Source organism: Sinohyriopsis cumingii, chromosome 2 (assembly GCF_028554795.1).
Source record: "Sinohyriopsis cumingii isolate HCF-2022 chromosome 2, ASM2855479v2, whole genome shotgun sequence".
NCBI lineage: Eukaryota > Metazoa > Mollusca > Bivalvia > Unionida > Unionidae > Sinohyriopsis > Sinohyriopsis cumingii.
The window spans coordinates 134,563,175-134,578,317 of record NC_142962.1 but is presented as its reverse complement, the minus strand read 5'-3'; the positions used below and the strand labels follow the sequence as shown (position 1 = coordinate 134,578,317).

General features: G+C 35.1%; 1 protein-coding gene across 1 annotated transcript in view; it reads right to left on the bottom strand.

Annotated features, from left to right (window-relative positions):
• Nucleotides 1-15,143, bottom strand: part of LOC149805885 (lethal(2) giant larvae protein homolog 1-like) — a 327,641-nt gene that overhangs the window by 110,647 nt on the left and 201,851 nt on the right. The window contains 1 exon segment of the mRNA XM_089950631.1: nucleotides 10,508-10,589. Coding sequence (XP_089806757.1) covers nucleotides 10,508-10,589 — 82 coding nt within the window.

Sequence of the window (15,143 nt, the reverse complement as noted above, 5' to 3'; positions counted from 1 at the left end):
TTCTTTTCACCCAGAATTAAATCCTTCAGAACACTAACATTTCCTGTAATAATCCCGGTCATCAGACCAGAACACCTGCATCTCTATCGTCCGTTGACCCTTTGTTAATTTTCAGATGCATGCGTGGAAGGCAGCATCACACTGCTATCACAAATGTAAAAATAATATAAAAAATAAAAGCTACAGCTTACTTATTGGTTTATTCAATAGGCAAGGAGGGACAGTACCTAGAATAGTCCAAACGACGGCCAATTCCTTTTTTAAAATGTACACAGATAAAATTGTTTGCCGAATTTTCAAAGTAAACAGAATACCTTTGAAGCACCAATTGTTATGAAAACGTACTCAGCAAATGGAGAAAAAAAATTAGTCTCAATCATGCAATACAATTATTTGATGTTGCCGCCACAATAAGAAATGGGCATTTGTTTGGTTCTCCAAAGCTTTCCATTAGTGGGGACTTCAATAACGCATGCATCCTTCAAAGAAAGCCGACTACAAGCTTTCAATAAAAACAATAACTTTTCTTCAAAGGAAGTCAGTATCAAACTTAAATAAAAGTGATGGAATCTGATGGATTTTCGCATTTTCCAACGTGACTGGAACACATTATCTGTGCCACGAAAGTTTCCTTTTTGCAGGGAAAAAGTTTATGTTTATGAACGCTACCAACGGCAGCTTAAAACGCAAACTAACTTTTACCGGCTTGGGACATACTGAAAAGTAAATGTGCTTCATCATTTGTTATGTGATTGTGCTATGTTTTTCCATTTATTCAGACCAATATGACCTGTGACAAAATTACTGAATATGTTAAAGCTGTGTGTGCATATTTTCGATGGAATCACTTGTATTGTGGATTCAATGTATATGATGAGGTTCGCGGTTGAGTACACGGTGTTGATACTCTATTCATGCTATACATTAGACATGTATATATAAACAGTATTCATGTATATGTACCAATTCGTGGTTCTCTAAATAAAGTAAATTATGTTTTCACTAAAGGTGTATTTCTCATTTAATATGCATTAATTTAAGATGGTAACTGTGCCAATGAAGCACATATTTTACCGACCGCATTTATTACCTACACACACCACAAACCCTTTGTTTGGGTACATGCATCGTTTTCTTCAGCTAACTGACCTGGTTGCTTTTTACACGGTTGGGTTCTATGGCGCCCAACTACCATGATATAGCGGGGTCACTATATATATATATATATATATATATATATATATATATATATATATATATATATATATATATATATATATATATATGAAACATTTTCTGGCCTAATCATTTATAAAACATTTTCTCTTTGAGACGACTATACTTTAAAACTTCACCCAACAACAGTATTTTACTGTTTTCAATAATAATAACCATCAACAATGTGACTTGCTACATCAAAAATACTTAACACCTAATATTTTTAATAAATGCTCAACCAGAAAACTGTATAACTACAGCATTTTATTCCACTCTAATAAAATAATTGATTAACTGACAACACAACCACTTACTAACTCAAAATACATCACCTACAGTAATTAACAGACAATAATGGATGGGGAATTATCTTTTGATCAGGCTTGTATATAAAGAAAACCTTATTCTATCCAACTTTTAAGCTGGCAAAATACAAATCCAGTGATAAGAGATTATATGCTAATCACTTATTTCTAAAGGGGGCCTCTGCATCAGTTGTATATTTGTCATCCATTAGATATGACATTAGCTTTTAGCAACTTGATCTACCACAAGCTTGTAACACAGTGTACCAATGAAGATCATAATTCTCCCTGTAATAAAATGAACATTAACCAAAAGATGCCAAGACCTGCAGCCTAAAAAACATTTCCACCAATGTGTTTGCATAATGAGTCATAAAAAAAAACCTAGGTGTGAATGCTACATCATTGCTTTTTGTTGTTGTTGTTGTAGGGTTTAACGCCATTTTTCAGCACACAATAGGCTATACATGGCGACCAGCATTAATGGTGGAGGAAGAACCCAGGAAAACCCCGGAAAGAACCACCGACCCACGAGAAGCTACTGGCAAGCTTTCTCACATACCCACATTGGCTGAATCAGAGACTCGAACCCACGCAGACAGAGGTGAGATGGCAGTGATCCGTAACGGAGAGCGTTTCAGACCACTCGGCCACTTGGGGCCCCATTATCATTGCTGCTCAATGAAATAATTTGCACAATAGTTACAGATGGCAAACTGATCTGTACTTTTCCATTATGTATTTTATTCAGCCTGCTTGAATTTAAGAAAATTCTGAATCTTGTTTTAACAGATTACAGCATTAGCTAATTTGATTGCAGCAACACTCCACAATTTTAAAGCCATTTCGCCTAAAGTATAGACTGATTTTTAGGCTTTCCACTTATGAGGCACCATCTTCAATGTCTTGATATTATAATAGCAACAACAATTTTAGTATATGAAAATATTTTCTGCATAATTAAAAAACGCTAAATTCAAAAATGAACTCATCTTCATGAAATCTTTTGAAATAAATTCACAGTAAGCATTCAAACACCATTTATACATCAACTATTTTTAATATTGGTCTTTAGTCACTTTTGCAAAATCCTGACTTGTTATTTCAAGCAGAAATTTGCAGATTTCTTACATACTGTTAAATAAAAATGTATTGTTAACATTCAGCTTCAAAAAAAAATCCACTCTGTTTCAGGTACTTCTGAAGCCTTGTTGTGTTTTTTTGTCTTGTGCATTTCTTTGATGTACATTGTGGATTTTGAAAATAAATTTTAGGCATCCCACATTTTAGATATTTACTTGTAATTCTGACCAATTTAGAAATTCCTCATTTTACTTTTCATATTGTACAGGCTTTCCACTAATTTCAGTAAATTACAACATGTAATTTTGTTTGGACGAAGTTGGAAAACCAAAGAGATTTGTTTCAGTTTTCTGAGAGAGTTGGACCCACCCAAGTGTTAGATGGCTTCAGGAAAGCTTTGGAATATTTTCAAATATTCTATTTAGATGAAGTTTTTGGAAACATTGTCCGTCTAACGAATTTGAATGTGACCATCAAATGTGCCAGAGGTAATACAGGTATGTGGACAGATCTCACCTTGGATGAAATCAAGGCATTTTATGGAATTTTAATTTCTACCTGTCAAATACCTGAAAGAAAGACTTGTGTTGCTACTGGAATTATTCATGAGTACATCTAGGGTCAATTGAACAAGTTTTGGGAACTTTCTAATTTTCTAAGGGGCAAATAGGTAATTGTATTTTACCTGTTGTGTTACCTGTTTGCACCTGTATTTTAACAGTTGTATTTAAATATGCACATTTTAGTCAATTAGTCATAAATTTTTATTTTTAACCTCGATTCTGACACCTAATCCAGCCAGATATCTTTAAAATTGGCAAAGTTATGTTATTTCAAAATCCACAAATCATTTTGCTTTACAACTCCAAAGTTACTTAGTGTTGAGGACTCATTGCCCCCAAAGTTACTTAGTGTTGAGGATTCTTTGCCCCCAAAGTTACTTAGTGATGGAAGGGTTAATCAATGTTTGTATCATCTGATTCCTTGGTATAAATGTTTGCTATTTCAGAAAATGAAGTTTTTTTGTGTTTTCTATCTCAGTTATTATCATATGACTGACACTGATTACATTTTTATGTATACACATGCTAGCAAAGAGTTCTGTACTTGCTGGCATGGGTGACCTTTATATAAGTGTAATTCAGAGCTTTTATGCAAATATTCTCATACGTTATAGCATACTTTTGTTAAATGATCACCAAAGTATTTATAAAGTAGTCGTGGGTTAGCATACATATTCGTTTATTTAGTTTTACTGTCATTTGAAAAATGATGTTCTCGTTCATTTCTGCCAAATATGTTGAACAAAAGGCCCAATATCATCACCTTTAAATCATGCCAGGTTTTTACATATTAATGCGGAGAAAGAACTAGGGGTAATGAGGTTGCGATTTGTAGAAAATCTTAATATTTATTGCCAGAGCCCTCTCGCAACACCCACTCCACCCTCACCCCCACTGATTAAGAGAAGCCCTTGTGAGAAATTCCATGTTCATGTGACTTTGCACTCGTAAGGAGTAGGGACAAGATTTTCAAGATGACTGCCATAGAAGCCATATTGAATATTAGATCTGCAAAATTTTCATTAAGGACCAACATGATTAAAGTCTTTTAGTGAAAACTGCATGCTAATTTGACCTTACATGTACACATACCACCATTATCAGGATATAATGAATGAGTACCGTTGCTCTGTATGTTGATACAAATGGTGCACTATGAGCAGCTAGCATGAAATTCACTGAACTACAATCTCAAATATCATTTACAATGCTGAGCTGAATGAACTACAACACCACTGCCATGGTCATGCATCCATATTTCAACCAAATTCTGTAAACACTACTATCATTTTCGTTTGATAGTGTCCTTTTCAATTGTTCTTTTTCCCCTGGCTTTGATTGGTTTTTCAGCTTCTGGGGACTTCCATGCATCCAAATACCTCAACATGTTGACCTAAGGAATTGGAAGTAGCCTGTTTCATCAGACATTGCAAAACTGCATTAGTCTTTATTATTTAGAGTTAAAGCATCTAGTGAAAACAGGTTAAACACGAGCTATTATTCTTTTCCTAACACCATTATTTATTTTATTTGGTTTTAATATTTCTTTTAATATCATAAAAATATATCATTTGTAGATTACATTTACTCCATATGCCTACAAATCCAGCTGGCCAGGAGTGGGTACTCATTTGTTGCACCAGACTGCCACAAAATTGGCAGGCATTGGATCAGTGTGAATTTCACATGCTGATACCAACTAAACATCACATGAAGTCTTGTGGTGAAAACTATGTGGACATGAGTTTCCAGTGAGAAGAAGCATCATTAACAAAATGTCCAAGCAGCACCATTTCTATTTATATATGTATAGGATCAACAAAACCACATGATGAGCCCGTGTATAGAGAGAGTTTCCTGGCAATCCTTGTAGTTTAACTGACAACAGAGAACAGGCCAAACCACATGCTATTACTGTCTATGGCTAGTAGATCTAAATAAAAGCATTAATTAATCGCTACTATAGCCCATTTCATGCAGACTTCGGTTAACTTCGTAATTTGCTCGGAATTTTGATCATGTGGCGGGTGGTCAGCTGACCATAATAGGTGGTGGGCAAAATATGGCTAATGCTTCAGTATCAGCATCAACTTCTGTAACTACTTCAACATCGTTTATCGAGTTGAAAAATGCATATTCAAGAGCAATGCTGCGGCAGATATTGACAAAATTTAATACTGGAACCATTCTGTCTTACTTTCTGGAAACCAGGGCGGATTTTAAACCCATACAAGAGTAGCTTTGAGCTGTTTAAATCTGGACATGTACATGTCAGTAAGGAAACGGTGTCGAAGTAAACAAATTTAATCCTGACAATCAAAGAGCAAATTGTTCAAACTATGTATGTGCATCCGAAACGTCACTATAATAAAATGCGTTTTTAGGACTGCCGGATTTGTTTTTGAAAGTCTGGATAATTTACATACAAATTTCAATCATTTAATTAATTTTATTTCTGAAATATTTCTAAACAACAATGGACGCCATTCTGTTATGTACATGTACCCACCAGCGTTGGATTGGCTGGAGTACAAAGTAACTCTGGAGAATATTCGGATAATTACGGAGCAACTCTGTTAGATTCGGCATGAAATGGGCTATGTTGATGGTTTTTATGCTACCAGGCAAAGTGGGTGACTAAGTTGCTGAAACAATGTAAACATCTTCTATAAGAAGAGTGAAAATGACTTCATCCCATGATCACTGGGTGATATAACTTATAACTTTTGAGATGCTACCTTAAACACAGCTGATTAGTGTTGTAGCCACAAGCAAAATGCATTACAGCCTTGGCATGTGTTGATATCCTTTGACAAAACAAACTTGCGTTTACAGATGTGTTTATCATCTTACTGACCATTAAAGAGTGCACTTTAATGGAAGGTACAAGTATAATGACAGGAAATAGATGGACACACTTCCAAATATGCCCCTACTACACAAGGTTTGTGTTCTTCTAGGTCATTACACCATGTGTTTTGGCCATAAGACTTAACACAGGCAAAGCAGGAACAGTATATATATGTCACTATTTTCTAACTGATCAGAGTACACATATTACATTCCTGTAATTACGTGTAAGTATGTGTGTGATTAGGATTTTTGACTACACAATGAATAAACAATACGGTTTGATGGTAATACAGTAAAAGCGGAGTTATAGTTTGCTTTGATGTAAGCGACCTTACACCATACCTGCCAACTTTCACACAGGGAAGAAAAGGAAAAAAAACAGATTTTTGGGGTCGCTACATGCCTACCTCTTGAGTTCATAATATCTTCCGATTTCTGCAGAGAACTCCCGATTATTAAATTATGTCTGCGATTTTCATTTCTTCTAAACAAGAAAATTCCTACATGCTTTGTTATATCACCTGTGAATTATTGTTGTGGTAAAATAATTACATTACTATAAAGAATTCACTTCTTCACTAAATAGAATGTTAAGTTTAAAAAATATTTATATAAATTAACGATTTTTTTTACCTATACAATAAAACAAAAAAATAAAATAAACCAAAACAAAAAAGTAAACCTAAACAATAAAATCATCCATAATTAATTTCAATCCCAAGAATGTTCACTACGAATGCTGTAACTCCATATGCTATAGCACCAATCCCACAAAAGACTCGCATGAGTGAACACCTGGCATTTTTATACTGTATATACCTGTTATTTACCATCATTAAATTAGAAGGAATGAAAATGTATCCTCAAAAAAACTAACTCATAATACACATTTTATAATAAACAATAATAAATGCTTTACGAATTGACAATAAGGGAATAAGGTCGGTAAACAAAGAGGGGAAAATAGTTGCCACATGTACAGTACCATGAGGCTGGCTATTTTGATACCTTTAGTTCAACAAAATTGGGTATCCTTTATTTGCCAATCAATTACTGGTGCTTGAGTAACACAATAGTGTAGGATGTGGTTTCTTTGAATTACGGCAGAGCGCAATTGTTTTCAAAAAATAGTTGCATGGATAAGGATTAACTTAAATTATGATGGGTTTGTGCCTTGTACAATTAAATGTGCGTACCTTTTTAAAAATATTACCTCAATTTGTAGGATCACTTATATCATTGAAAATGAGTAACTCGTGAGCTCATGATTCAACGCAAACGAAACAGCAATTAAGGAATAGCTTAAATGTTACCTGGAAGAATGCAATTTGGTCGAAACAATGAATAAAGCAAAATCTGCATCTAATATGTTTGTGAATAAGTAAGGATTAAGTGACGCTAATGCACACTTTGCACTGTGCAAGTAATGTACATTATAGTTCAGCATAGTCTCCCTGGTAAACTCAATTGGCCTGCGAATTATAAAGTTTGTGTTTACCTTTATTTAACTTCGTGTTGGAAAAATCAGAAAGTATACACATGCAAAAAATTAACAAAATCAATCATAGTACTTTTATAACAGTTTAATAATTGTTGCATCACCAAAAGTTACTTTTTTTACACGCCTATGTCTTAGGACACAGAAAAAATTATTGTTTCATGTCCCAAGATTTACAGCCATTACAGTTGTCAACAAAAAGACCTAAAAAAACTTAAGTTTAGACACTGGCCAGCGGATAAACCGAATCCCTCTTTCTTCCAGGCCTTTATTTTTTTCAAATTAATTGGCTTATACGCAAGTATACACGGTAATTAACATTTTATTGCAAATAGATTCAACGATATACCCATCTATTATCTTTACTGGCAAGTTCGAATAACAAGTAATGTGTGTGATTGCTTGTCCTTATAACAAATTCTGTATGGACAACAGCTTCAACAGCACACTGACAGATTTTCATTTCCCTAAAGAGAGCCTCATTTCCCTACTGGCAGCCTGATTTGACCTATTCTGTCAATTCTTGACCTCAATCTGCTTTCAACTGGAATAATCAAAGCGCTAAGCATGTTTAATTACCGTCTAAATAACACTGCATAACCATGTGGTTGCTGTGACAATGTACATCGTAATTAAAACAAAATGAATTGTTGATTTAGCGGAGTTTATTGATAATGGAATATAGTAGGGTCGTAATACATGAGGATTATCACAATAGTCAGGTAACTCAAAATACAGTCTTTTTTCCTCTTTGCAAAAGCTACAAATAAAAACCACTCTGAATATATACAAATTTTTTTCGTCTCTCTCTCTCTCACTCACAAGCACATGCTCACATGCATTAACTAAAATGTGATTTCAAGTTCTTTATTTTGTTTATTGCAATATGATGAGATTATTGTTAATATAAAAATACAAGTTGCACTTAATTTCTAAACAATGTGGACTCGTATCGTTGCATACAATTTACCAATAAATAAATACCCTTAACTAATACATGTTCAAACCATCTTAATCATTTTGCTAGTCCTTCAGGCAAGACCTCGACGCTGATATTTATGTTTTGACTTTGGTGCTCACTAAAACATAACAGCATGTGATATGTCTTACATGCAGAACTATCATTTTGCCAACAGTACACAACATAACTGCTACATGTGCTCTAAATGCAGACAAGCTTTCACACTGAGACATAATCCTCTCTCGTTCACTAATAAAAAACAAAAAATCTTTTTGAGTACTTTTATTATTATGGTAATTAGATTCTAGATTTGAGAGCAGAATGAGACAGAAAATATAAGTTTACTTTGTATGTTTGTACCGTTAGGTTGTCCAGTAGCGTGTGTTCCATACAATTTGTTCAGGTACAATCCCTTTATTTTTCGTACACATTCAGAACCGCAAAATGATAATTATTTATTTTTCATATACTTTTTTGTACACTGAAATTAATAATTATTATTTTTGTGTACAAATAATTACATAAAATATGGTATTCAAGTTTGACTGAACCAAAGTCTTGGGAAAGAGAAATGAAGAAAAGTGAGATAAATATATCAAATGTAAAGTTATGCTATGATAGTTTGTGTGTTCTGGTGCATTTAAGATCTAAATGAGTCATAAACCTTCAATTGCACTTTTTGCCTTTCTCTCACTTGTTCCTAAAATTCAAGTCCTCCTCCTCCTCCTCCCCCCCCCCATTGTTTGAGAAAATGGGCTAAATGCAATAACAAAATGCCACTGATGGAAAAGTCATCCCTATGTATGGCTATGTTTTATAAAGAATTATTTTGAAGAACTTAATATTATTATTAAAGAAAGAGAATTGGTGGATTTAGCATTGGAACAGCATCATTTTAAAGATCTTCCTACCAGCATACCTTCTGTCAAACACAATCAAATACTGTTCAGCAGTTTTGGAGAAATCATTCAAGGGTTTTCTAATGATAGGAAGGATGATCAGTCTTTATGCCTAAATGCTCCACAGCTGATTGGTGTGATTAGACCAAGCTGAACAAAGCAATTGTTGATCATCAACAAAAGGACATGTAAGCTCTCTTGGCCTTAAGACCTAGTGGGCTACAAGTAGGACATGGCTGCAATGTTTACACATAAATGGCAAAGTTTAGATTATTGCCAGTAAACACTGAGAAAATATTTCAAGTCTAAACAAACATTCAAGTGGCTACAAGTGATACAGGAATTGCCCATTCCAACTGAATGATATATTTCCCCATTTCTACTTCAGAAGATTGTTTATTGGGTTTCAATGTAAATTCTCTTCCTAAAATGTGTGTAATTTTCATAACAAATGTGGCATCTAAAAAAATAATCAAAGTTTACAAAAATGGTTGTAGCACACATTACATATCCAACTGATTTACTGATAAAGCTAAAGATTTTCATTATTAGTTGGGTTTTTATTCTCTAAAAAACGTGTTATAACAGAACCTTTGATTAGTAGTATTTTACTGTAAAGAAACACCATTTCAATTTTGAAAAGCCACGAAGCAGTTTCTTATTCACTGTAGTTCCTATAAAAGTATCACATGTGCAAGTCAACACTGTAAAAGTGTAACTTTTCTCATGTACAAATTAAACAAATATTTTCTGAATCAATCACAAAATTCTATTAATTTATTGCATAAAGCAATATGTTACACACATCATACCCATACAGTATATCAAGTTAAATCATCAATTTGTCTTCAGTTACATATATGCAGCGGCAGGAAACAACACCATGCAAACCTAGGATGTCTTACCTGAACTGACAGATATAGGCATAAAGGTACATCTCACATACAAAATCCTCAATTAATATGGCGTAATAGATGCACAGCAAAATTTAGTAGCCATCAGTACAATCCTTGTCAAGAATACTGCATAAAATAAGCAGATTATTTCTTATTGCAGTTTTCAAGAAAATCTAAATTCATTTTTGTACATTTCTGAGAAACTATTTCATAATTTTATAATAATCTTACCTGTTCCCCCAAGAAGAACAGCTGAGTGACCTGGACATCCTCTTTATGTTGTCCGGAATATTCTACACCTGGCGCACCATAACTGTCAAGTTGTCAAGGAAATGGTTTCTATTTTCAGAGAAAACAAGTGATAATCCCATGTAAATATCATTAAAGTACTCGTCTAAGTAAGTAAAAGAACTGGTACGTTGTAGCATGTCATACTTTTACAACTACCAGACATGCAGTCAGTCTTTCATGCATGGAACCAAAATGGGTTTTAACGAAATCATAGGGTAAAGACAATCTGAGAAAAAAAGGCAAAAGAGATATGATGTTGATGGTAATTTTCTCCCAAACACAGTGTAAGACTGAGTAAAAAATTCTCCTTGGTGTCAAACCTGGGGGTCCGACTGAGTTTACAACAAGCTTTGATATCAAAACCGGGGGTCAAACATTTAAGTTTGCTCACCACAGCCTGATGGATAGCTGTTATGTTTAACCTGTCTTAACCGTTACTGTTCAAGAGGACACTCCACAAAATTTTTTGACAATGTTCAGACCTTCCACTCATTTCTTGTAACAACAAAGACCAAAACATCTGCTGATTTTTGCTTATCACACCTATGTCAGTTTATGGTCAGTGTTTACGTACAGTTCTAAAGAAAGCATATGTAGAAAGCATATGTACCTAATTTAAATGTCTCAAGTGGACATTTTAATGTACCTGTCCCCAACTAATGATCAAGATCTGGGGATATGTTTAATTTTGGGACCCAAATGTCAGTATGGGGTGGGAAATTGCCAATGCTACAGAGAGTTATCTGTATTGGATCCTAGTGTGGCCATTAACCAAACACATGATGCAACAGCTATGACAATAGTGATATGAAAATTTGATATTTCATGTGCTGCAATGAAAACAAGATCAGTCTTCTGTTTGCATTTCATCTTTGTTCATTTTCTCTTTTAAAAAGTACATGGATAGCGATGGAAAATATAGGGTAGAGGCAGTTAATGTCCTATCAGATGTTCAAATGATCGTTGCAGACTGAATTTATGGGAGAAATCAAGGTGTAAAATACACTGACAAGTACATGGAGACTGTGTTGTTGTGTGTGTTTTCAGGGGAGGGGGTGTTGTTGAAACAAAATGACATCGGTAGTGATATTTTCTTTCTTGTTACATCGCTAGACCAGTCAAAACATCATTTTCAATGTATCTGTGTAATCTTATCTTTATTTCATACATCTGGCAGAGCTAGTGGAACCTATTCTCACGTGGTGGGGTATATCCTAGCTCTACAAGAATGGATGTTTGGATTTTACTTAAGTTCCAACACACTTATCATGCACCTCACTTCCAAAACAGTGAAATGTGCCTATTATTAGCTAAAATAAAACCAGTTGCTCTGTCACATGACATTTATCAATCCAAAGCCAGACAGAAATAAAAGACAATTCATAGACAACTGTAAATTAGAAAACTGACCTTCAATTTATACATTATTTTAGTTGGGGAACATTTGCTTTATCTTTTAAAAATAAAGATATAAATATATTTTTGTCATTTATTATTTTTTTTATTTTGCTGGTTTCTGTTTTCTTCTTCCATTTAATGTCATAAGGACATGATTAGACTGTAAAAGGTTTAGGCAGCATTACTACTCAAGGCTGGCGAACTTGACAAATGTTCAGATAACTGTAAATGTAACTTGTCCATGTGTTATGTTTGGTTACCAGTTCATTCCACACAGCAGCACAAATTTTATCCCATCTGTAACTCAGTAAATTTTCAGTTCATCATCATTAAATGTAGGCATATGTATCTAATTTGTTTTCAATACAAATTTGATACTTTTAGCTACATGTCATCGCAGTTATACAAACAATAACTACACCTCTTTACCATTTTTAAATCACACTATCGTGTAAAAAATTTACATTGCCGACTAACACAATAGGGAAAAAAAGTGATCAATAAGTATGTTTACTTCGACAACCAAAAGCATGAAGCTTGTTAAAGGAAAAGGTGGACAGTGTAACCATGTGTGGAATTCTGAATTTGATTGGCTAATAGCAGCTGTCAATAAAAGTTTACAAAGAGGTCAATTCAAGAGTAGTTCAAATAACTATTTAGGTACTGTGACTATCCTTCCAATTAATTAATGGACTCTGATATTGTAGTATCTACAAATTTTCAAAGTCTTCAATGAGTATCACCATCAATTGTACATTATCTTTATGTGCATGCAGATGGGTAAGAGTTTGTGTTACGGTGCTCATATGGGTACATATATGAATTCATGCATGTTCATGTGTACAGTGTACATCGTGTATGTTTGTGTACATGTATGCATTCATATGCACATTTACGTGTACATGTGTGCATTCATACATGGATGTTCATGTGTGCATTCAAGCATGTTCATGTGTAATGGTGTGCATTCATGCATGTTTGTGTACATGTATGCATTCATAAGCATTTTCATTTCAGGTCTCAACTCCAGAAGTAGTTACAGGTCTATGAAGATTTAAGCCACACCAATCCCTACTTTATTTTCAACAAGTGAGGGAGGAATCAAGTTGCCATGACTGGACACATCTATAAATGTCACACTGCCCACCACTTATACAAATGTTCTTTCAGATATAAATAACACTGGTCAACAGTGAAATCATTACTGACTTGAAAAGGCTCTAATCTGTAGTATTTTGGTGTGCCGAACACGAATATAACCGTGAAAAATTTGTATTGGCTCTCGTTTTGAAGATATTCATATACCTCATTTTCTATGTTTCACTGTGTAAATTTCTCCAGTAGGACTGCAGCAACATCCGGAATAATGATGTAACATTGCATAATACCATCATGCTCACATCATCCACAGTTGATTGCATCATTTTCTGATGCAATGCAATACTAATGCCATGCGGCTGCTGAAGTAAGTTGACGTCAGCAGTGTACTATACATGTGTAGGCCTATTATACTAATGCCAGGCGGCTGCTGAAGCTGACGTAAGCAGTGTACTATATAAAGCCCAATCAGATAGGTTCAGCATTTAAAATATTTTAGACGTTGTGCGAGACAGTTCAAGCTACTGTTACATAAAACTTATTATTTTATCCATTTACGTACAATAAAGAACAGTAATGCCTCGAAAGTGTGTTAATACCGCGGACAATTTTTGCTATATTTGTGGGGAAGTGACATTTGCCAACCAGAAGAAAAGTATCAATTCTCAAGTGAAGAAGGCATATCATCTTTACTTCGGATGCAAGGTTGGTGACCAAGACAAGCCTTGGGCTCCGCATATATGCTGTGCTACATGTACAACACAGCTTTCACAGTGGTTGAATTGCAAAAGGTCATCAATGCCGTTTGCAGTCCCAATGGTGTGGAGAGAGCCAAGCAACCACCTAAATGACTGTTACTTCTGCTTGGTTCCTCCTCTTTCCGGCGGAATAACGAAGCGAAAGAAGTCGACAATAGTCTACCCAAACATTCCGTCTGCATTGAGACCAGTTCCACATGGTGAGGGACTTCCTATTCCAGAACCTCCAGCAGAATATTCTCTTGATTCATCTGACGAAGACAAAGGTGAGTCGACCTGTTCTTCTCCTGGTCCATCAGCATGCAGTGATCCAGATTTTCACTGTGGTGCATCATCAACCCCACACAGAATAACACAGGAAGAACTAAATGACCTGATTCGTGATTTGGACTTATCAAAGAACAAGGCAGAATTGCTAGGATCAAGACTCCAACAATGGAATCTTCTAGAAGAAGATGTCACAATTACTGCATATCGAAAGCGCCACCAGCAATTGGAGCCTTTCTTCAGAAAGGAAAGTAATCTGATATTCTGTTCCAATATTGAGGGCCTCATGAATGCTTTAAAAATCACTCATGACCCACAAGAATGGAGACTATTTGTGGACTCTTCGAAACTGAGTCTCAAGGCTGTGCTTTTGCACAATGGAAACATTCTTCCATCTATTCCAGTAGCGTATGCTGTCCACATGAAAGAGACATACGATAACTTAAGGCAGCTACTGAATTCCATTGAGTATAACAAGTACAGCTGGCACCTCTGTGGTGATTTGAAGGTAGTTGCCCTTTTAATGGGACTGCAGCAAGGATATACAAAATACATGTGTTTCTTATGCGAGTGGGATAGCCGAGCAAGGGAAATGCACTACATGAGGAAGGAATGGACTCACAGGCAGAATGTAGCCATTGGAGAGAAGAATATCCAACACCCAGCTCTGGTTGAGGCTCAGAAAATCTTGCTACCACCCCTTCACATCAAACTAGGTTTGATGAAGAACTTCGTGAAAGCCATTGACCGGACTTTGCCAGCATTCCGATACCTGCATGAAAAATTCCCTCGACTCAGCGAAGCAAAGATTAAAGAGGGAGTTTTTGTGGGTCCTCAGATTCGAGAGCTTTTCAAAGATGACCGGTTCAACAACTTGCTGGAAGGTGACACGAAACAAGCATGGAATGCTTTTCGCCTAGTTTCTACAAACTTCCTCGGAAATGTTAGGGCAGAAAACTATAAGGAACTAGTAGAAGACATGTTGATGAAGTATAAGAAACTTGGCTGCAATATGTCTCTAAATATTCACTTCCTTCATTCCCATTTGGATTTCT